Source organism: Budorcas taxicolor, chromosome 11, assembly GCF_023091745.1.
Source record: "Budorcas taxicolor isolate Tak-1 chromosome 11, Takin1.1, whole genome shotgun sequence".
NCBI classification, from domain to species: Eukaryota; Metazoa; Chordata; class Mammalia; order Artiodactyla; family Bovidae; genus Budorcas; species Budorcas taxicolor.
In genome coordinates this window covers 50,992,692-51,016,262 of record NC_068920.1, presented here as the reverse complement: position 1 = coordinate 51,016,262, position 23,571 = coordinate 50,992,692, and the positions used below count along the sequence as shown (strand labels likewise).

At 47.0% G+C, this 23,571-nt stretch overlaps 1 protein-coding gene and 1 non-coding gene across 2 annotated transcripts in view; both read right to left on the bottom strand.

Annotated features, from left to right (window-relative positions):
• Window positions 1-15,271, bottom strand: part of RPS10 (ribosomal protein S10) — a 132,350-nt gene extending 117,079 nt beyond the window's left edge. Inside the window, exons 1-5 of the mRNA XM_052648463.1 lie at window positions 15,207-15,271; window positions 13,935-14,084; window positions 13,549-13,720; window positions 11,491-11,568; window positions 8,971-9,026 (exon numbers count right to left, since the gene is read on the bottom strand). Of these exons, the coding sequence (XP_052504423.1) occupies window positions 8,971-9,026; window positions 11,491-11,568; window positions 13,549-13,720; window positions 13,935-14,084 (456 nt within the window). The 5' untranslated portion in view covers window positions 15,207-15,271. The remainder of the gene's footprint in view (window positions 1-8,970; window positions 9,027-11,490; window positions 11,569-13,548; window positions 13,721-13,934; window positions 14,085-15,206) is intronic.
• Window positions 15,272-17,641: 2,370 nt separating this feature from the next.
• Window positions 17,642-17,713, bottom strand: TRNAR-ACG (transfer RNA arginine (anticodon ACG)). The gene has a single exon. It is a non-coding gene; the product is annotated as a tRNA-Arg (tRNA).
• Window positions 17,714-23,571: the final 5,858 nt, after the last annotated feature.

The window sequence follows — 23,571 nt, the reverse complement described above, 5'->3', positions numbered from 1 at the left end:
TGGGAAGATTCAATGATGAATAAAGTGTTGACCACACAGGGGCAGCACAGCGGACCTTTTCAGGGTGATGGAAAGGTACTATAGCTTTGCTGTGGTGGTGGTTACATGCCTGTGCTTAGTCGCTCAGTCATGTCTGACCCTTTGCGACCCTCTAGACTGTAGCCCACCAGGCTCCTCCATCCATGGGGATTCTCCAGGCAAGAATACTGGGATGGGTTGCCATGCCCTCCTCCAGGGGATTTTCCCAACCCCGTGATCGAACCCAGGTCCCCAGCATTGTAGGTGTATTCTTTACCATCTGAGCCACCAGGGAAGCCCAAGAATACCGGAGTGGGTAGCCTTTCCCTTCTCCAGGGGAACTCTGTGACCCAGGAATTGAACCAGGGTCTCCTGCATTGGAGGGGGATTCATTACCTGCTGAGCTACCTGGGAAGCCTGGTTACATGCCTATTTTTATCAAAACTCAGAACTGTATCCCTGAAACGGGTGAATTTTACTGCATGTAAATATGACTAAAAAATTACCAAGTTAGGGGTAAGTGAGTATAGGGATCAATGTAACAAGTGTGGCAGATTGTTGACTGTTGAAGCTTGGTGGTGGGTATATGGTAGCTTATTACACTTTTGTGTTTATCTTTGAGATTTTCCATATTTTTTTATTTTAATGGAAAGGGAAATCTCTGTGTGATGACGGCAAAGATGTCAGAGTCATTTGACTGTTTGTCCCTCCCCGCTCCAGTCCCCCTTCCTGTACTCTCTTTGCATATTAATGAGCTGGTGACCCTAGATTCTCAAACTGACCTCCTGCCTCTCCTGCGCTGAAATAAACTAGAACCATTTACTTTGACATTTCTTGGTGGTCCTCTTCAGAAATTTTTAATACCATTTGATTTGTGACTTTTACAAGTTTTGCTCCATTTTGAGGTCTCTTAATTCCCTCAGCTTGGGGATCCTTTCCCACTTAATATGTATTTTTATTTATTATCTTTCCTCTAATATGTATTTTTAAAGATGCCCTTCTCCTCACAATGGCCTCTTTGATATGTCAGTAAACCATGCAGGGCTTATTTTTTTTAAGTGGCTGTTCTTTTGGATTTGTGCCATGCATTTATCACAGGCTTCCAATAAAGCACTTTTAATAGAAATGGGCTCCAGGCTTTCTATGGGCTGTAACTTTTTCAACAATTCCTTTCATTTCTCCCCCTGCTAATGCCCTCATTCTGTCCTAGTTTCTCTTTCTAAAACTGAGCAATCCAATGATGGATTTCCCCCCTCCCTTTCCCGTTAGCAAGCTGAATGTGTATTGTGGTCACTGTTGACTGAGTGGTTTACCCGTGACCACTCAGTGCCCCAGTGTGGTCACTGCACAGACCTAGATTCTGTTTACAATTTCCTGCAGTGAGGTTTCAAGCATTAATATTTGCCAAGCATCCCGCACTCCTGGCTACACCAATCCTCACCATTACGCTGTCAACTATTCACTCTCAATCTACAGGATAAAACCCCAACTTTCACACCTATCAGAGTGGCTAAAATAAAAAGACCAAACAGCCCAAATTTTGGTGAAGATGAAAGCAATTCAAAGTCATATGCTACCAGTGGGAAATGAAAAATGGTGCAGCCACTTGGGAAAACAGTTTAGCCATTCCTCAAAATGTCACAAAGTTGCTATGTGGTCTAGCAACTCCATCCCTAGGTATGTACCCAAGAGATGTTAAAGTATGTGTCCTTACAAATGAACAGGAATGTTCACTGTAGCATCAGTCACAATTCCCAAAGGCCCACTAATAGGTAAATGGATTAAAAATGGTGCTGTATCCCTACAATGGAATATTACTTTGCAACAAAAAGGAACTTGATACCAGGCAATGACTGTAATGAATCTCAATGTGGCTAAGAAGCCAGCCTATAGAAAAGTGCATATTGTATAACCCCATCTTTATAAAACTCTAGAAAATGCAAACTAACCTATATTGACAGAAAGCAGATCAGGCACAAAGGCTGGGGATGGGGCGAGGGATTACCAGTCATTATTTTGATTTCATGGGCTTATACATATGTCAAAATTTATCAGACTGTACACTCTAAATAAGGGCATATCTCATTTATACCCCTTCACAGATACTGAGTTTTTTTTTTAATAAATTGAGGGTTGGTGGCAACCTGGCATCAGGCAAGTCTATATGTGCCATTTAAAATTTTTATTATTATTTTTAAAAAAGTATTTATTTGGCTGCAGCAGGTCTTAGTTACGGCACTTAGTTGTGGCATGCAGGATCTAGTTCCCTGTCCAAGCATTGAACCTGGGCCCCTTGCATTCGGAGCACCACGTCTTAGCCACTGGACCACCAGGGAAGTCACAGAGCCATTTTTTTAAATCAAATTTTACTGGAGTATAGTTACTTTACGATAGTTGTGTTAGTTTCCATTGTACAGCAAAGTAAATCAGCTGTATGTATACATGTAACCATTCTTTTTCAGATTTCCTTCCCATTTAGGTCACCACAAAGCACTGAGTCCCCTGCGCTCTACAGTAGATTCTCATTAGTTACTCTATGCATCGTATCAGCGGCATATATGCGTCAGCCCCAGTCTCCCAACTCATCCAGCCTCTTCCTTTCCTCCCTCAGTGTCCATACGCGTATTCTCTGTCTGTGTCTCTGTTTCTGTTTTGCGAATAAGATCATCTGTCATCTACCATTTTCCAACAGCATTTGCTCACTTCATATCTCTGTTATATTTTCTTAATTCTTGCAACATTTCAGACTTTTTCATTATTATTTGTTATGCTGATCTGTGCTCTTTGATGTTACTACTGTGACTCGCTGAAGGCTCAGATGGTAGTTAGCATTTCTCAGCAATAAAGCATTTTTAAATTAAGATATGCATATTGTTTTTCAGACATAATGCTGTTACACACAACAGTGCATTGTAACTTATGAAAGGGAAGTTGCTCAGTCGTGTCCGACTCTCTGCGACCCCATGGGCTGTAGCCTACCACGCTCCTCCATCCATGGGATTTTCCAGGCAAGAGTACTGGAGTGGGGTGCCATTGCCTTCTCCAGAGGATCTTCCTGACCCAGGGTTCGAAGCCGGGTCTGCTGCATTGTAGGCAGACGCTTCACCATCTGAGCCACCAGGGAAATCCTACCCTTATATGCACCGGGAAATAAAAAATGTGTGTGACCATTTTACTGCAATCCACTTTACTGCAGAGGTCTGAAACTGAACCAGCCATATCTCCAGGGTCTGCCTGTGTGCGTACTTTATGTCAATTATACCTCAATAAAGCTGAAAAAAAAAAAGAATAAAAATAGGGACTTCCCCGGCAGTCCAGTGGTTAACACTTCGCCTTCCAATGCAGGGGCACAGGTCTCCATCCCTGGTTGGCACACTAAGACCCCACACGCCACTCAATGTAACCAAACATAAGAAGAAGGAATAAAAAGAATACAGACTCCTGGGCGTGGGGAAGGGAGCTCCAGGCTGCTTCTCCAGTCACTCTCTGATCGGCGCCTAGGCCGGCCTCACGCCACTCTAGACTGTCCAGTGGAGCGCAGACGCTCGCAGTGGCCCACTGTGGGGGCCTTCCTCTTGATGACGTTTGCGCCCCTCATCCCCAGAAGCCACCAGCTCACTTCCAACCCCAGCCACTGGGCCACTTAGTGTCGCTGGCAGTCGCTCCATGGTCAGGATGTATCAGCGTCACAGTCGCTTCTGCATTCCCAGTCTAGGTTCCTGCAGAGACTTTTTTTTTGCTGCACCACACAGCAGGATAAGGAAATGGCAGCCCACTCCAGTATGCTTGCCTGGAGGATTCCATGGACAGAGGAGCCTGGCAGGCTACAAGGCATGGAATCACAGTCGGACACGACTAACACACACACACACACACACATACACAGCAGGAATGTGGAGTCTTCGTTCCCCAATCAGGGACTGAACCCAAGCCACCACACACACACACACATGCACACACACACACACACACACACACACACACACAGCAGGAATGTGGAGTCTTCGTTCCCCAATCAGGGACTGAACCCAAGCCACCCAAGTGGCTGAACCCAAGTCTTAGAAGCATGGAGCCTTGACTACTGGACAGCCAAAGTCCCTTCCGCAGAGACAGTTTTTTTTCACCAGTGTCCTTTCTACAGAAGGGGATGGCTCTTCGGAGACCACTCCTGCCAGGACATCATTCATGCAGCTAACAATTGTAAAGTAGCTACTACTCGGTAGAAGACCCTGGGCTACAACCCTGGACAAGGTTGTCAGAAAATCGTCTAGCACCTGAGCAGCTTCCACACAGCCTGGAGAACTTTGGCGCCCAGGGCATACCAGGAGAAACCTCTACCTGGACTTTGCAGTAGGGTGGGTTCTACCAAGAAAGGCTTCTCAGAGGACATAATTTAATCTGAAGAATGAAAAAGACCCCTGAGTGGATGGGGGTGGGAGAATTTCCTCCCACATGGAATACCACAGGCAAAAAAGCCTGAAGTTGAGAAAGGGCATCAGTGTAGCTGGATTCTGGAATTTGGAGCTTTGTTTTGGTCGACAGATGAAACTGTTAGGCCATGCATGGAGCCTGCCATTGCCTAGATTCTAGAAGGCTCTGGAAGGCAACATGTAACTTTGGAAGGGTTTTAAGATGAAGAGTACCTTTGTTTACATGTGTCTCTCAAAACTAACTGTGACTAGGGTGGGGAGAGCAATGGAAATCAGAGCAAAGCTACAGGCAAGGGACCTCTTACGGCATTGCACTGGTTCTGGGGGAGGTCCACAGTAGCACAAAGTGAGGAAAAGCAGAAAGGGCTGGGGCTGTGGGGTGTCTTGCAGTCCTGCCTCCACACCCAGCATCATCACCTACTGCCAGTAGACCACCGTATAATCTCCTGAGACTTTGTCCTGAAAGCCCACTCTAAAAAAGTCACTGATCCATCCTCTGAGAGCCAGGAGTACTTTATGTTCATTGGAAACAGGCAGACCAGGTCCCAGGACAGATTAAACCAGGTCTCCATCTGTGGGCTTTGAGACAATCGGTCTAGAAGTGCTCTCAGCGAGACTCCTTTCTCCCAGGCCTTAGAACAGATGAGTGCATTCTGAGGCAGACAAGGAGGAGCCTGTGAGCCCGCATTGCTGTGGGGCTACTCCAGGCTGCATTCCCAAAGCTTGGAGACAGTCTGGGCACAGGTGTCTCTTGTCTCTTAGTCCTCACTTAGCAGGTCTGGCTTCTGGAGATGAGGGCAGAATTGGGGAATTCCTAGGGACCACACTGCCCTGCTGGAGGCCCAGGCCAGGCACTCATGTAGGGAGGGCCCAGGCAGGCCCTCATGTCTTTAGGCCCAGAGGATGTATCCTTCTCAAAAACATTTTCATCTCCCAGCATCTAACATAGGCATGTGGCAGCTGCTTCTCGAAGGTTCATTTATTAATCAAACCAAAGTGTGGACTTCTAGAGAAACACAGACGCTTAAAGTTGTTATTGGCACTCCCTGTAAGGGGACTGTATTTTTCAGGGAAAGGGGATTTGTGTCCATATAGGGAAGTTTGTATTAGGAAAATGTGCCTTCAGCTGTCAGCTTCAAAAATCCCTTAAAAATCCTCTGGAGCCTGTTTTGCTGGTAGCGGTGGTGGGGATTAGCTGGTGAGCCAAATATGGGGCTGGTGGGCAGGTGCCAGGCTTTCACGGGCCTCAAAACCAACCCTGGAAGAAAGGCTCAATCTTCTCCAAAGCTTCCACCCAATGATGGATGTGCCCAGGGGGGCCTGTGCCCCTTGTACTCCACCCACCTCAAGTGACCTTCTCAGGCACTTGTATTAGCAAATATTTGTTTTTCCCAAACTTATTTTTTAAAAACCTTAATTTTTATTATTTAGTTGTGGCATGTGGGATCGAGCCCCCTGCATTGGGAGCACTGAGGTTTAGCCACCGGACCACCAGGGAAGTCTCCAAAGCCTTAAATTGTGACGTGTTTCATAACCTGGCACCACCTAACATCTTTGTTCTCCAATCCTGATTGGTCTCAGCACCAGCCCCCTCACGGGACACATGCACCTCTGGGTCACTTCAGCCTTCACTCACTCACCACTGCCTCTGCCCTTCATTTCCTTCATCTGGACTAACGATTTGCCACCTATACAGTATCTGGTATTATGGCCTCAATGTAGAGCTTTGGTTTTGGTTTCCTAACTGAACAGTGAGGTCCTTAAAGGAAAATTTCAAGCCTTTCAAGCCTTCCCAGAGCATGTATCAGCATCGATCCCAAGCAGCTAATCAGTAACTATTGATAGGCAAGGGTCACTCAATTTCCCAACATGGGGGAAAGGAGGAGGGAGACCGGCAGGCAGCAAGAACACCTCCAACTGTGGGTTTTTATCTGTAGTCTGACTACCCTGTAGATGCCTCGGGTTTTCCCAGAGTGCATGGGTGATCTTGGAGAACACTTTCTGGAATGAATTTAAATCATGAGGGAAAGGGCTGGCAAAGAGCCCAAGCTGAGAAAGTGACATTTTAGGGCCAGAAAATCACCAAAGCTATACAGGAAACCCATCTGCTCCCTTGCTGGCCTCGGCGGCTAACAGTAAAGCTGAGAGCTAACATTTCACAGCAGAATCCAGGTTAAACAATCACAAGGCGTGCGAACACAGGCAACCACTTGACATCGCTCGCGCCAGCAGAAAAATTGGATAAAAAGCAATCTTTGGCAAGGCAGCCAAAGCTGCTCTGAAACAGCTTCCCCCAACAGTGCCGCTCTGCCAAGGCAAGCTTCTGCTCATTGGTGGTTCGGAATACAAAGTTCACCTCCCAGGGCCGAGTGCACACTCAGGGCTGCTGTCGGCTGCCACCCTGTGGTCTAAATTACAACAGCCTGTCAAGACTGAAATTGGTGGTTCAGCTTTTAGTTCAGTTCAGTTCAGTCGCTCAGTGTCCAGCTCTTTGCAACCCCATGGTATGCAGCACGCCAGGCTTCCCTGTCCACCAGATCAGTGATGCCATCCAACCATCTCATCCTGTCGTCCCCTTCTCCTCCTGCCTTCAGTCTTTCCCAGCATCAGGGTCTTTCCCAATGTGTCAGTTCTTGGCATCAGGGGGCCTAAGTATCGGAGCTTCAGCCAACAGGTGTCGATATGGCTTTGCGATTGCCAGCGCAGAACCACTGACGCAGCTCAGGAAACTACCAGTGTCACCTGGCTATCACTCTCCCTCTCCATGTAAAGCTGCAGAACCCCACCAATGATCCCCACGTTCCCATACCCCTTAAAAGCCACTTCCAGCTAGTCTTGCTGGCTTTCCTTACCTTGGTGGGCCTGCTGGCTGACCCAGAGTTGCTCCTCAAAAGCTGACCCCTGTGCAGGAAGTCCCGATTATAATCATCAGCAGTCCTTATTTGGTCTCCAAAGCGAAGTTGGCATCTCACCCAACAAACTTGCGTGCAAGCCCATGCCCCCTGGCACTGCGCCAGGATGATATTTGTAGTGCAGGACCATAGCAATTGTCCCATCAATCCTCTCTGGGTACTTACAAGATGGCACTCTGGTTAGAGGACTCTGCATTTTCATTGCCCTGGGCCCAGGTTCATTCCCTGGTTGGGGAGTTAATTTCCTGCACGCCAGGCAGTGTGGTCAAAACGGGAAAAGGTGACATTGGGCCTCACCAAGAACAAACACCATTCACTCATGTCGTTTTATGCTGGGTCACCACCAACAAACTTCAGGATAACAGTGCATTTCCTGTTTTGCAGGAACCCTGGGACAGCAAGAACTCTAGTTGTCTATTATTTTTCTGATTATGCAGAGATAAAAAATCCCAGGGTGGGGTAAGGGGCCTTCAGATGGCTGAGCAGTTCTTTGGGGATATTTTCATGTGTTTTTCTGTTTCTTATAAACCCTGAGCTTTGAAGATTAGTAATTCCAGCACCAACTGAACAGCAGCTTTCCCACTAGACAGCCAAGCCAGCATCGTCGGTTTGGTCAAGACACTCAACTTTCCCACAACCTCCCAGAATGGTGACCACACTGGACAGGACTCTACAGGGAGCAAGTGCTGGAACAGGGAGGGCCCGGGTCAAAGCCAAGCACTACAGCTCACACAGCGACAACTGATATCACCCTGTAAAATGAGAATTCCCAAAACCAATACGGTCCTGCCCCACTTACACTCTAACCCTTAAACCTGAACCATTCCTGTTTAGGCTACATAATGCAAACAAAACAGGGCACACAAGATTAATTTTTTCTGTTTACAGGTTTATTCAACATAAAACAACCCCTTTCAACTTTACTGAGGTGGCTGACCACGTCCACGACCAAATCCGCCTCTCTGCAAGAGAAAGTACGTATCAGCATCAGTGGTGTGCCGGGCACTGGAGAGGCTCCCAAATGTAAGGGCTCAGGGGATCCAGCCCTGCCTCTTACAGACTGTGGGGTCACCTCTGTAAACTGGGATTAAGGACATGCACTCTGGAGCGTGCTCATATACACACATAGAAGCACCTAGCAACAGGACGTGATCCTGCGTCGCCATGTACACTTTTCCATAAAGGAGACCTAGTGAACAATAGTGTCCTGTCAAAAGCTGCTCAGGGGCAGTAGCTGTCCTGACAGTGATACACCATGCCGGGGCTGAACACTCTACTTGGATTAATTAATCTCACAATTAGCTCGAGATAGCTATGACCACCAGCTCTATTTTATACATGGGGAACTGGGGTCTAGAACCTGCTCAATCTCCAGTGTCCAGTTCTCAGCTTAGTTCACGAAACTAACCCGGGGGATAACGCTGACCATTACTCAACTAGAAAATACCACTGTGCCTCATGGAGCGTTGATTTGTGAGACTTTCAGTAATTGCTTTCTTTACAGAAGACTGCAGGCTGTGCCTGAATGTAAAAACCTGTTTGGAATTTGTGTTTAGGACATCCCTGAAGAAGCAGATACAAAGGGTTGAGAGCAAAAAGGGGACACTTACAAACTGGAATTCAGTTGCTGACCCAGCTCCGGCCTCGGCTTTCTTGTCGGCACCAGCTGAAACGACAAACACAGATTTAGATGCATCATCTGGTCTGATCTACTACAGAACAAGGGCAGACAAATGACCCAAGACCATTTTCCAAGAAAAGTCATGTCAGCAAAGAATGAAGTACGAGCAAATTACACCCTGCAGTGGGGAAACATCTTCTGAGCCACCTTTGCTCCCGTCTTCTCCTGAGCAAGACATCTTTCTAAACTCACAGCCCAAACTATTGCCTCCTCCAGGAAGGCTGCCTTGACCACAAAGTCTGGACTATGTGCCCTTTCTATATGGTACTTCCTATCACTGAGTTACTTCCATGATTCAGACCAGCACCCAGCTCACAGGGGGAGCTCAGTGCAGGGAGATCTAAGAGGTAAAGGTGAAACAAGATGAAAGACCTAGTACCGCTCTGCCCTATAGAGCAGCCACCAGTCCAAACTGAGATGTGTGCAAAATACCACGAGACTTCAAGACTTGCGAGAAGGCAAAGTATCCCACTAATGTACATATTAAACCAACAGTTTAGGGCTTCCCTGGTGGCTCAGTGGCAGAGAATCCACCTGCCAATGCAGGACATGTGGGTCCAATCCCTAATCCGGGAAGACCCCACATGCCTCGGAACAACTTAGCCCGTGAGCCACAACTACTGAGCCCGTGCTCGAGAGGCCATGTCCCATGAGAAGCCAGTGCACCGCGACTGGAGCAGCTGCAACTAGAGAGAAGTCCACACGGCAGTGAAGACCCAGCACAGCCATAAGGAGTCATTTTTCAAAAATCAAGGTAACATTTCAGAGATGGCAATGGCACCCCACTCCAGTACTCTTGCCTGGAAAATCCCACAGACGGAGGAGGCTGGTAGGCCGCAGTCCATGGGGTCGCGGAGAGTCGGACACGACTCAGTGACTTCACTTTCACTTTTCACTTTCATGCATTGGAGAAGGAAATGGCAACCCACTCCAGTCTTCTTGCTTGGGAGAATCCCAGGGACAGCGGAGCCTGGTGGGCTGCCGTTTATGGGGTCACACAGAGTCGGACACGACTGAGGCGACTTAGCAGCAAGGTAACATTTAAAAATATACTGGAATTAGCTGCTGCCTACTCAGCACCCCCCAACCAGCGAGCCACTGTATCTTCCCATCTTCATACCTGATCATGCCCATCTCGCCCTGAAATGCTCACTTCCCCACCCTCAACTTCAGGACCAACTGTCACACCCTCTGACTCATTTCCAGTGTACCTTGACTTCTAAAAAGAGCAACCACGAACTTTCCCTAAACCAAGAGCCCGTCTGCTAGAGGAATTCTTTCTTAGGAGTATTTAGTTCAAGTGCTCACTTCCATCAGGATTTCACATCTGAAGAATCAGGTACCACAAGTAGGAGACAACCGTGAAGTCAAAGTCCTCCAGTTGCGTCTGACTCTTCGCGACCCCACGGACTGTATGTAGCCTGCCAGGCTCCTCTGTCCCTGGGGTTCTCCAGGCCAGAACACTGGAGTGGGTTGCCATTTCCTTCTCCGGGGAACCTTCCCCAGGTCGCCTGAATTCCAGGCAGATTCTTTACCATCTGAGCCACTAGGCAGGAGTAGTAAAAGTATACATTCCCTTTTATACCTTGCTTTTATATCACAAATTATTACTTCTGCAACAAGGACAGTCTCTTTAAACCAAGCTGAATGGCTCGCCATCTTATTTCAGAGTAAAACCTCAAGTCCTACCATGGCCCACAACTACAAGACATCCTCATCTAACACTCCTGCCACCTTCTGTTCAGACAAGCCAGACGCCTTCCCCCAGTAGCCTCACTACCTCCAGATGTTTGCTTCTATTTCACTTTGACAGAACTTTTCCTGCAAATCCTACTGGAAATTTCAATACCTACTCCCCTGCTTTAATTTTTCCCTGTGGCACCCACCGTGGACATAATTATACACTTATTTTTGCTTATTCATCTCCTAATACCAAAATGCAAGTTCAAGAGAGAAGAGCATCTCGTCTTTTTATGTCCACTACTAACCACTAGCTCCTAGATCGTGTCTGGCATAAACCATAGGCACTTAATGTATCTATTGTATGAACAGACATCTGTGGTTCCCATCAATGTGAATACCTGCTATTTAAAAACAAGATTTTGCATTATTTTGGCAATAAAAAGAAACAAACGTGATGGGAGTGGGCCCTGCCCTCAAGTAACTTACCACACAGGAACACAAAGAAAAACATGTTGCTCTCCTGAAAGTTTTCAGTTTTGTTCCAGTTATAGGTCTTTTAAAGTGTTTTGTGTCCCCAGCTCAGACAGCGTCCCTCCTAACCCCCACCCCTGCAGAAGGCAAGACGCACAATGGACTCCAGGTGGTATGATCTGAGATGAACCCAAGGATCTTCACTGGTCACCTTGGGATCTTCAAGGGCCAAGCCCCAGGCAGAGGAGAATCCCGAGACTCCACCCCAACACCAGATCCACACTGCGATACTCACGGGGCACGGCGCTTCGTCTGTAGGTGTCTCTGTCGGCTTCCCCTCGCGTGAGTCTTGCAGGTCGCTCTCCCTCCAGACCTGCACAGATAAAACCACAATATGAACACAGGGTAACATGGGAACTCTGCTCCTTTCAGGCCTAGAAAATTCAAAACTGCCCTCTACTTTCGCTTTGCAAAAACTTGGTTATGATGCATTAATGGGACAGGAACTCCTACACCGAGAACTGTCAGCTAGATACTTGCCATCATTGACATTCTGACCCCTCAAAGACCTAAGAAAATGCACATCCTATTAAAAATGTTATACACGGCAACCCACTCCAATATTCTTGCCTGGAGAATCCCATGGACAGAGGAGCCTGGCAGGCTACAGTCCATTGGGGTTCCAAGAGTTGGACACAACTCAGCAGCTACACCACCACCACACCTGCAAAAGGTCTGCTTTCTTCTGTTTTATTTCTCAACATAGATTTCCCAAATATCTGGCAAATAAAGAAACCCAGTCACTTCTACAAACATTTGAATAGCCAAAATTTTGAACTTGACCCATCTCTGAAATAGAAAACTTCTAGTGCAAACAGGAAAGGAGTCACCATAAGCAGCAAGCCTCACCTCCAATGTAAGTATATAAATAGAAGCAACCAAGAATCCTTTAATTCCGCTCAGGCTTTGCCTTGTACCTCACTAGGCTGTGAAACGTACGTTATTAAGGCAGATTTTAAAAAAGCTACGTTAACATTCCAACACTGGAAGGTTAATCTAGCATTCTCTCTACCTTGTTACTCCACAAAATTATCTATAGCATTTATGATTCTTCAAAGTAAGACTGATTTCCAAGGTGCAATGAAGAACCTTTGCTCTAAACATATGTAATCCTACCTAACCACTAGAATACCCTCGTGAGTTTTCATAAAGAATACAAATTTCTGAGCTCCAGATGTCTTTCCAGGGAACCTAGGCAGTCTGATGATCATGTTTTTAGTAATCTCTGCATTTCATTATTCAAACTCATAAAACCTCTGGTGCAGGTTTTTGTTTTTAAAGAAAATAAGGGAACCATAAACTTGACAAATGCCAGTTGTGAGCCAGCAATGATCTCAAGTCAGAAGGTAACTCCCTGCAAACCAGATCCTTCCACAGTGTTATCTGTGTATATGTGTGTGTATATATATAGATATATAGGTATATACACATACACACACTCTCTCTCTACATCCGCTCTGTCCTATTTGGCTTTTATTTTCCTCCCATTGCCAAGAAATCTTCTCATTTCTTTCACATGTGGTAAACGGCTTTGCTCTCGACTTCTTGGGGGATAAACACCCTGGTCTACTTGAACTCTCAACACCCTGCCACATGTATCTGGCCTGTGTTTAATACTACTTCTTGGGATGGCCTGAGGACCTGTGTTCAATTCCGTTCGATGTTCTAGGACTTGACTTAGATCTTGCATGCCAGAGTACCCCAAAAGCTGATTCCACTCTTTCACCCATCCTGGATTCTGTGGAGTTCATGCAGCTAAACTGTGAGAGCAAACAAGTGAGGCCTGCTGCAAACAGGGACTTCTAAGATGACAAATACATCTACAAGTCTGTGGTCCAAGGCCATTTTTGCTGGTTATAAGCAGCATTTACAAAACCAGAGGGAGCACACAGCTCGCCTGAAAACTGAAGGTGTATATGCTAGAGATGAAATTGAATTCTATCCAGGTAAGAGATTGCTTATATGTACAAAGCAAAGAATGACACGAACTCCTGGAGGAAAGGCTAACAAGACCAGAGTTATCTGGGAAAAGACAACCTGCACTCACAGAAAACAGTCGCATGATTCGTGCCAAATTTCAGAGCAGTCTTCCTGCTGAGGCCATCTTTAAGAATTTAAACTTACACAAGTATGACTTTGTTCTCCTGTATTTTGTTAAAAAAAAAAAAATTGATTCCAGTGGTGGTGTATTAATAAGACCACCTCTTTGCTCACACAAAACCCCACCATTTCACCTCTCTCCGCAGAAAGAACTTCAGAAGATGCCCTTGCAGACATTACGTGAGCACTGTACCTTTGGGCCGTGGCCGGCCAGTCTCAGGACGGCTGCGGCGCAGGGTGGCGGGCACGATCTCAGGGGGCAGGTGGAGGTAATCGCGGAGATACTGGATGCCCTCGTTGGTGAGGTACCAGTAGAAATGTCTCCAGGCAAACTGTTCCTTCACATAGCCTCGTGACTTGAGAGACTATAAGAGGGAAAACCACTGTTAAGACAGAACTAGAGGCTTGAAGCTAGGAAGGCAGTGCAAATGGGAAGCTAAACTGCACAGCATACAAGCTTCCACAGTGTATCTACCTTACGGCCCTTTAAGGCAGCAAGCAGCGCTGGGAGTCCTGACTCCGCCTTGAAATTTGCCTTGACCACCAGCGGAAAAGCCCCCCTCCACCCGCACCCACTACCTGCATGGCTTTCATGACATGAAGATTGGGCACATTCTTGTCTGCCAGCTCCGGGTGCTTGGGCATGTGGACATCCTTCTTGGCCACCATCACCCCCTCCTTAAAAAGGAGTTCATAAATGGCAATCCGGTTCTTCTTGGGCATCAACATCTGCAAGAAGTAATAAGCAAGAATACTTCTGAGCACTGTGGCCAGAGGCCATAACCCAGTTCATACCCGAGTCACTATCCAACAGAACGGGCAGAAGTCTCAAACATTCCGAAAAACATGCAGGAAAACAGGAATTTAAACCCCTGCACATTTAAGCCCAACAGTCACTAGTTCCCTCCTCCACCCTCAAAAACAGGATTAAGAAATTGTCAGGACTTTAAGATAAAACGAGGGTGGGGCTAGGGGGACATTCCCCCCCCTGATTTTCACTCTCACAACGCAAGTATAAACGGGCGGGAGTCAGACCCTTATAGTGAAAGTCACTCAGTCCTGTCTGACTCTTTCAGAGTCCATGGAATTCTCCAGGCCAAATACTGGAGTCGGTAGCCTTTCCCTTCTCCAGGGGATCTTCCCAACCCAGGTCTCCCGCATTGCAGGCGGAATCTTTGCCAGCTGAGCCACCAGGGAAGCCCAAGAATACTGGAGTGGGTAACCTATCCCTTCTCCAGCGTATCTTCCCGACCCTGGAATCGAACCGGGGTCTCCTGCATTGCAGGCGGATTCTTTACCAACTAAGCTGTCAGGGAAGCCCCTCAGGCCCTACACCCTTGGGAGTGTTTGGGGCGCATCAGCAACTGTACCTAATGCGGCACGCGCGGCGGTGCCTTCTGGCGAGCGAGAAGGGGCCAGAAGAAAGCCTGTCGATCCGTGACGGGCCTCTGACCCCAAAGCAAAAGGCTGAGACCCTCACAGCCCACCCCTCTACTCCTAAACCAGAGCTCCATGGCCGAGCAGGGAGGCAGCTCGGAGTGAGGGTTCTACCCCGAAAAAAAGAAAAAAGCGTGCGGAAGAGACGCAGTCTCCCGTCTCGCCCGGACGGTCCCCGCCACGCTAGGGCTTCATCTTCCCCTCCTCCATCCGGACACCAATCTTCGCCTGCCAGGGCCCCACTACTGCCCCCCCCCCCCAAGAAATGAGCTTCTGGGCGCTGCCTGCTCGGAAACGGACGTGCGGGGAGCGGGAGAGGGCCCCCGCCACCCTAAACCCGGCGAGGCACGACGGCGGCGGCGGAGACAGGGCCAGGATGGGGGCCGATGGCACCGCGGCGCCGGAGGGACTCACCGCGACGGTTGCTGTGTCCGGGGCCGGCGCTGGAAAGGAAGGGGCGTGAGCGGCGCGGGGCCTCTTCCGGGCTGCCGGGCCCCGCCCCCTGTCAGGACCCGCGAGCTGCCTGAGGCGGCCTCGGCGGTGCCTGAGAGACTGGCGGCCCCGGCGGCCCCTGCGGCCGCGAACCCCGGCCGGCTTGAGGCAGCGCGGGAGTGGGAGCCGGCGTGCTTAACAAGAAATGATCACCTTCGTGCCTGGTCGGGTCCTTTAGAAACACGCTACGTCTTTATTTTCTCCGTTTCCCGCCGGTTAATTTAATTTATTATTATGTAAGGAATATATGCTCTTTGAGCAGGGCAAAGGAGATACCATCTGCTTACAAAATAACAGTGACGGCAATACCAATCATGAAAGAATAAAATTCCGTCAACCGATGAGTCGCTATTAACGTTTTGGTATAAAGTGAAAGAAAAGTGTTAGAGTTGCCTAGCTCAGTCGAGTTCGGCTATTTGCGACCCCTCCTCTGTCCATGGGACTCTCCAGGCAAGAACACTGGAGCGGGTTGTCATTCCCTTCTCCAGGGCATTTTCCGGACCCAGGGATTAAACGTGGGTCAAAGAAAATGTATTTTTTGATAAAAATGGGATGATTTGTACGTGTGTTGTGGTATGATATGTGGAAACCTGTTTTGTTTTTGTTTTTTTTTCGTTTACAGCTATATCATGAATCTCTCTTCAAGGTAATTAATACCTACAGTTTTAATGACTAGGTGGTAGTCCACTAATGGATGGTTTAATCAACACTATGATTGGATATATATATGTATATATATTAATCCTTCATTGTTATAACCAATGATGCCACACACTTATCTACACACTTGTCACATAGTCTCTTTAGGACAAAGCCCTGGCAGTGTAATTGTTGAGTTGCAATGTTAGCGCATACCAATCATGAAAGAATAAAATTCCATCAACCAGTGAGTCGCTATTAACGTTTTGGTATGAAGTGAAAGAAAAGTGTTAGTTGCCTAGCTCAGTCGAGTCCAGCTATTTGCGACCCCATGAACTCTAGCCCGCCAGGCTCCTCTGCCCATGGGATTTCCCAGGCAAGAATACTGGAAAGGGTTGTCATTTCCTTTTCCAATGTTATGTATATTTTATCACAATTAAAAAAAAATAAAATTCATGTATACAGATTTTTTGTTTAATATCTTGAACATTTGGACAAAGAACAACATAATCTAGGGACTGGTCAAGCAGATTTGGAAAAGAATACCATAGAATTCCTAGCAATAAAAACTAAAATGACTGAGATTTGAAAGTTAATTTTAAAAAATAAACAACAGATTTGATACACTTGAATAGAAAAATCATGAAATAGAAGACAGAAGTAAAACAAGAACAAAAACAGAAAGCATTCACCATGTAGTCCAGAGATTAAAAGAGGCAGGACAAGTGAGGGCAGGCAGGGATAAATTAGGAGTCTGGAGTTAACATATACACACTACTATGTATAAAATAGGTAAACAGCAAGGACCTACTGTATATGGCACAGGAAACTCTACTCAGTATTATGTAATAACCTATAAGGGAAAAGAATCTGAAAAAGAATATATAACTGAATCACTGCTGTGCCCTTGGAACTGACACACTATTGTAAATCAACTATATTTCAATAAAATTTGGGGAGTCATGGAGCAGGGCATGAGGTCTCTTAGTTCCTTGACCAGGGATCAAACCAGTGTCCCCTGCAGTAGAATCTTGACCACCTGAACCACCAAGGAATTCCCAATACAATTTTTTTAATAAAGTAAAAAATATATAATGGGAAAAAATAAAGGAGATGGAATAGTTGGAAGAAAGGATTTGAGGTGGGAAGGATCAAGAGGGAAAATCTAATATATGTCTATGTGAAATCACATAAGGAAATGATAGAAAACATGGGAGAGAGACCCTCCAGAATTCTTGGAAGACAGCACACTTCAGATGTACTGCTATCTTCAAATTCCAACTTGGATAAATAAAAACAGATCCATGCCTAAACATGTCATAATGAAGATGCAGAACATCAGAGATAAGGAGAAGATCTTGTAACTAGCCAGCAGGAAGAGACAGGGGTGATGGCTCACTTCCCAGCAACAGCACTGGAACGCATTTTACTGAAATACAGCCTCACAGGTCTCTTCCCTTACCAGAGCTAGAGTGATCCTGCTACTATATCAGACCAGGTCACTCCTCGGCTTAAAATCCTCCAATGACTCCCAGTTCATTTAAAAGTCTTTGCTGCTGTTCAGTTGCTAAGTGAAGTGAGTGAAGAAGAAGTGAAGTCAGTCAGTTGTGTCCTACTCTTGGCAACCCCATGGACTGTAGCCTAACAGGATCCTCTGTCCATGGGATTTTCCAGGCAAGAATACTAGAGTGGGTTGCTATTTCCTTCTCCAGGGGATCTTCCCAACCCAGGGATCGAACCTGGGTCTTCTGCTTCGTAGGCAGCCGCTTTACCGTCTGAGCCACCAGGGAAGTCCAAGTCATGACCAACTCTTTGTGACCTCATGGACGGCAACATGCCAGGCCTCCCTGTCTTTCACTATCTCCCAGAGTTTGCTCAAACTCATGTCCATTGAGTCAGTGATGCCATCCACCATCTGTCACCCCTTCTCCTCCTGTCCTCCATCTTTCTCAGAATCAGTCTTTTCCAAAGAATCAGCACTTCACATCAGGTGGCCAAAGTATTGGAGCTTCAGCTTCAGCATCAGTCCTTCCAGTGAATATTCAGGACTGATTTCATTTAGGATTGACTGGTTTGATCTCCTTGCTGTCCAAGGGATGCTCTAGAGTTTTCTCCAACACCACAGTTCGAAAGCATCAATTCTTCGGCTCTCAGCCTTCTTTATGGTCCAGCTCTCACATCCATACACGACTACTGGAAAGACCATAGCTTTGGCTAGATGGACCTTTGTCAGCAAAGTGATGTCTTTGCTTTTTAATACAGTGTCTAGGTTGGTGATAGCTTTTTTTCCAAGGAACGAGTGTCTTAATTTCATGGCTGCAGTCAGTATCTGCAGTGATTTTGAAGCCCAAGAAAATAAAGTCTGGCACTGTTTCCATTTTCCCCCCATCTATTTGCCTTGAAGTGATGGGACTGGATGCCATGGTCTTCATTTTTTGAATGTTGAGTTTTAAGCCAACTTTTTCACTTTCCTCTTTCACCTTCATCAAGAGGCTCTTTAGTTCCTCTTCACTTTCTGCTATTAGGGTGGTGACATCTGCATATCTGAGGTTATTGATATTTCTCCTGGCAATCTTGATTCCAGCTTGTGAGTCATCCAGCCTGGCACTTCCTATGATGTACTCTGTATATAAGTTAAATAAGCAGGGTGACAATATACAGCCTTGATGTACTCTTTTCCCAATTTTGAACCAGTCTGTTATTCCAAGTCTGGTTGTAACTGTTGCTTCTTGACCTGCATAGAGATTTCTTGGGAGACAGGTAAGATGGTCTGGTATTTCCATCTCTTGAAGAATTTTCCAAAGTTTGTTGTGACCAATACAGCCAAAGGATTTAGCATAGTCAATGAAGCAGAAGTAGATTTTTTCTGGAATTCTCTTGTTTTTGCTATGATTCAATGGAAGTTGGCAAGTTCAACTTTGGTTCCTCAGCCTTTTCTAAATCCAGCTTTTACATCTAGAAGTTCTTGTTTCACATACTATTGATGGCTAGCTTGAAGAATTTTGAGCATTACCTTGCTAGCAGGTGAAATGAGCACAGTTGTATGGTAGTTTGAACAATTTTTGGCATTGCCCTTTCCAAGATGGCAGACAAGTCAACTTCAACTAAATCTTGATCCTCAATATACGCTCACTGTAACATAGTTAAAGTGTTATCGCTCAGTCGTGTCTGACTCTTAATGATCCCATGGACTGCAATCCACCAGGCTCCTCTGTCCCTAGAATTCTCTAGGCAAGAATACTGAAGTGGGTTGCCATTTCCTTCTCCAGGAGATCTTCTTGACTCAGGGATTGAACCCAGGTCTCCTGCATTGCAGGCAGATTCTTTACTCTCTGAACTACCAAGGCACATATTATAACATATCAGCAAGCTAAATGACACCCAGAGGCTCCATTACAGTTCTAAGGTTGTGGTTTAGTCGCTAAGTTGTGTCCAACTCTTGGACCGTAACCCACCCAGCTCTTCTGTCCAAGGCCATCAAAGATCAAAAGGTGAGCAGTGACCCACTTCCTGGAAATCTCTGCCTCTTCCCCAAAATAGTTGGAATAAACTTCCTACTCATTAGCCTATGAAATTACCCAACCCATAAAAGCTAGCCACATCACATTTTGAGGCCACACTCACCCTCTGAGATGGCCCACACTCTGTGGAGTGTGTTTCTCTCTGAATAAATCCACTTCTTACCTGTCACTTTGTCTCTCACTGAATTTTTTCTGAGATGAGATATCAAGAATCTGAGTTTTATTAGGTCCTAAAACCAGGTATTGTGATCTCCGTTGGAAGACTGTGGGTTTTGTCTGGGTTCAAGTCTCAGTCTGAAGTGAATGGTTTGCCAATGTAGGAGACTCAGGTTCGATCCCTGGGTCAGGAAGATCCCCTGGAGAAGGAAACGGCAACCCACTTCAGTATTCTTGCCTGGGAAATCCGATGGACAGAGGAGCAGTGGGCTACACTCCATGGGGTCACAGAGTCAGCCGACTGAGCACCACCATCCATATCTTTTATCTTCTCAGCATGTCTTCTGATATAAAAATTTTCCCTCCAAAGGATTAGCTGCTCTCTCAGCATCATTTTCTCAATAAGCTATGCTTCTTTTTATCTGGAATCTCACTAAGTTGTTTATGAGAGATGGATTCAGTTTTAGATTTTGTTGTATTTGTGCCTGTGAGACACATTGGTGAAAAAAATCCAAGATTATTTTAGATAAAGTGCTCAGAATTTGTCCTGTGCGAGAGATCTGGGCTAGATTAGGTCAGGGAACCATCTAAGACGCTGTGAGGTTCTGAGATCGCCTAGAGAGGATGTGGAGTGAGAAGAGGATGTGGAGGGACCCTAAAGCTCGCCCGCTCGCCCTTGTTCCCATGGTGTCTCCATCCCTGGATGCAGCCTTCTCGGGGGCAGGGGCCATGCCCTGCTCCTGTCTGCATCCTCTCCAGCAGTTGGCACAGCGTCTCTCACGTGACTGGGGTACTTAATAAACATTTCAGGAATAAACAGCAACTTCACGGTAAGCAGAGGAGGTGAGAGTTTAGTGAGTCAGGAAGGAGGACAAATAACAATAGCCTCTGGCACTTAGAGAAAATTTCTCAGATGACAGCGGATCATTGAGTTCACTGAATTTCATTTAGCAGCAAGGCACTGAGCAGCTGGAGCGGGTGGTGGGGCAGGAACGGGGTAGGGACATACTCCCATCCACCAGGCAACAAATGCCTCTGTTAGGTGCTGGGCGCTATGAAGAGAAGATCAGGGCGTGGTGACCCAGAACTTGGGTTGAGAAAAGCCTGGAGGAACACCCAGTGAAAAGCCCTGCTTCAGAGGAGGGCTTGAACTGTAAGGCAGCTACCACGGCCACATGGTGAGCACGGTGAACCTGGACAGCCACAGTGGCCTCAGGAAGGATGTAGGACTTTCTTCCAAGTGCAGTGAAGAGCTGCAGAAAGGTTTCAGGCAGCCGGGACAGGATCAGATGGATATTTTAAAGAGATTGCCTTTGTGTGTGTGTGCTTAGTCGCTCAGTCATGTCCAACTCTTTGCGACCCCGTGGACTGTAGCCCACCAGGCTCCTCTGTCCATGAGGATTCTCCAGGCAAGAATACTGGAGTGGGTTGCCATGCCCTCCTCCAGGGGATCTTCCCAACCCAGAGATTGAACCCAGATCTCCTGCACTGCAGGCGAATTCTTTACCAGCTGAGCTACCAGGAAAGGCCGAGATTACCTTTATCAAGACCAATACCATTTTTACCCCTCCTATGCTGTATTAAGCATGAGATATAGACCTATTACTTGCCCCATGTTAAAGACACACACACAACCCCCCCCGCAAAAAAAAAATAGGCGTAGAGAAATAGATGTTTTTTTGTTCACGGTCACAGGACACAGAGGTAGGAAGTAAAGAGGCCAGGTTGATGGAAAGGAAAGTTTGCTTTATTTTGGATGGGTAATTGCACACCTGTCCAAAGGCCAACTCTAGCCACCCTATCCCCAGCAATCAGTGGGCAATAGCTTTTATAAGCTGAGTGACTTGCAGAAACAGTCAGCTCTGACCGTCATCTTAAAATTGGACATCTTGATTGCTTTAAGTAGTTAACCTTCAGTTCCAGGGTCGGTTTGTCTCCATTTCTTTGAGGCCAGTTCTCAGAACTGTGGCAGCTTATGTCATGGCGAGTCTGGTCATCATGTAGCTAACTTTTCCACCTGGCGGGGGCTTCAGCATCTATAAGACACCTCACAGGATATGGCTCAGAATACTATCTATAGCCCTGGAGAAGGAATTAAAGGTTCTTGACTATGCTTAATGACTAAACTATTATAATTTGGTCTCCTTTGACTCTTTTTCTTTGTTTCTGCATTTGCTCACTTCTCGGATTAAACTTGTTCTTTGGTTAAAGTTTTTCCACAGACAAGGCAGGCAGAAGACATGGGAGGACAAGGACCATAGGGTCTTGCTCCATTTCAATGGGACTGGACTCTCTGCAGAGCCTAAAGCCTTCGTGCCATCCCAGGCTGCCCTCTGCATTGGGGTCTTCCTGCTGGGGCCGAGGTTGAGGGCAGGAAGCCAGAACCCCGGATTCAGAGCAGTGAGAGGCGGGGCTCTGGCTCCCCCCACCCCACCCCTGTATTCTTACCCAGAGAATCTCACGAACAGAGGAGCCCAGTGGGCTACAGGCCGTAAGGTCAGACACAACTGAAGCAACTTGGCACACACTGTTAGAATGCTTTGAGAGGCTTTCAAAAATCTATTTACCCAGGCCACACCCCGGATCTGTTAAGTCAGACACTCAGTCAAGGGGTGAGGGGGAAGGCATTAGTATTTTGCTTCTTAATTCTTCTTGATGTGTGGTATACTTCACAATGGGCTTCCCTGGTGGCTCAGATGGTAAAAGAATCCACCTGCAATGAGCAGACCTGGGTTTGATCCCTGGGTTGGAAAGATCCTCCAGAGGAGGGCACGGCAACCCACTCCAGTGTTCTTGCCTGGAGAAGCCCCATGGACAGAGGAGCCTGGCGGGCTACCGTCCATGGGGTTGCAAAGAGTCAGACACAACTCAAGTGACTAAGCACACACACAGCACATACTTAACAGTGCACGGGACAAATCTTAAGTACAACTCCATGTTTTTTTCCGTGTGCGTGTGAATCCATGTTAACTGCCATCCAGATCAGTAGAGAGAATACGACCACTGCCCCAGAGTCTCCTTTCCTGGTCAACGACCCACGCCCACCCCCAGGGGCAGGCGGTTCTGACTGACGGCACCACGCAACGTTTTGGTTTGTGTCTGGCTCCTTGCCCCCTCCATTGTCAGGTCTGTGAGAATCCCCATCGCAGTCATCTGAACACGACTAGTTCGTCCATTTACCAGCTGACGGACATCAGAGTGGTTTCCAGTGTTTATAAATAAAGCTGCTAAGAATAATATTTTTAGACATGTTTCCTGGTCCCCGGGCAGCAGGAGTTTTAAAGCCACCAGTGTTGAGATCCGCCGACTCTGAGGAAGCTGTAAAATCCTGAGGGCTGCTGCAAGAGATGGAATTCAGGGTCTAGGTCCCCTGGGGCCCCCCTGGAGTTCCCCCAGACTGGAAAATAATAAACCATGGCTTATAGAGATGTTCTAGTTGCTGTTCTTTTCCTTTTGAGATTCCAGAGCCTTAAATAAGATCTCCTGGGTCAGAGGGGAGAGAGGGAGTCCTGGGGAGCAGTCCCTTCCGTGGTTAGTATACTAAATCGCTTCAGTAGCGTCCAACTCTTGCGACCCCATGGACTGTAGCCCACCAGGCTCCTCTGTCCAAGGGATTTCCCAGGCAAGAATTTTGGAGTGGGTTGCCATTTTCTTCTCCAGGAGATCTTCCTGACCTGGGGATCGAACCCGGGTCTCCTGCATTGCAGGAAGATTCTTTACCATCTGAACCACCAGGGAAGCGTGGTGGCCTCAGCTCTGGAAACTGGGTGGAGGGCACCCTCTCAGGGCCCAGGCGCCAGGACGGTGAGGCCCTGGCTGTGATAACAGTACACCAGACATCCTCAGCAGACACCGTCTAGAATAGCTTCCTAATCCTGTACATGGCACCTCCCACTCCAGAAGAGACCTCCTCAAAAGAGCCATCTGTGCTGCGAGTTTTCATTTATAGCTCCCACGGCATGTGTGAGTTT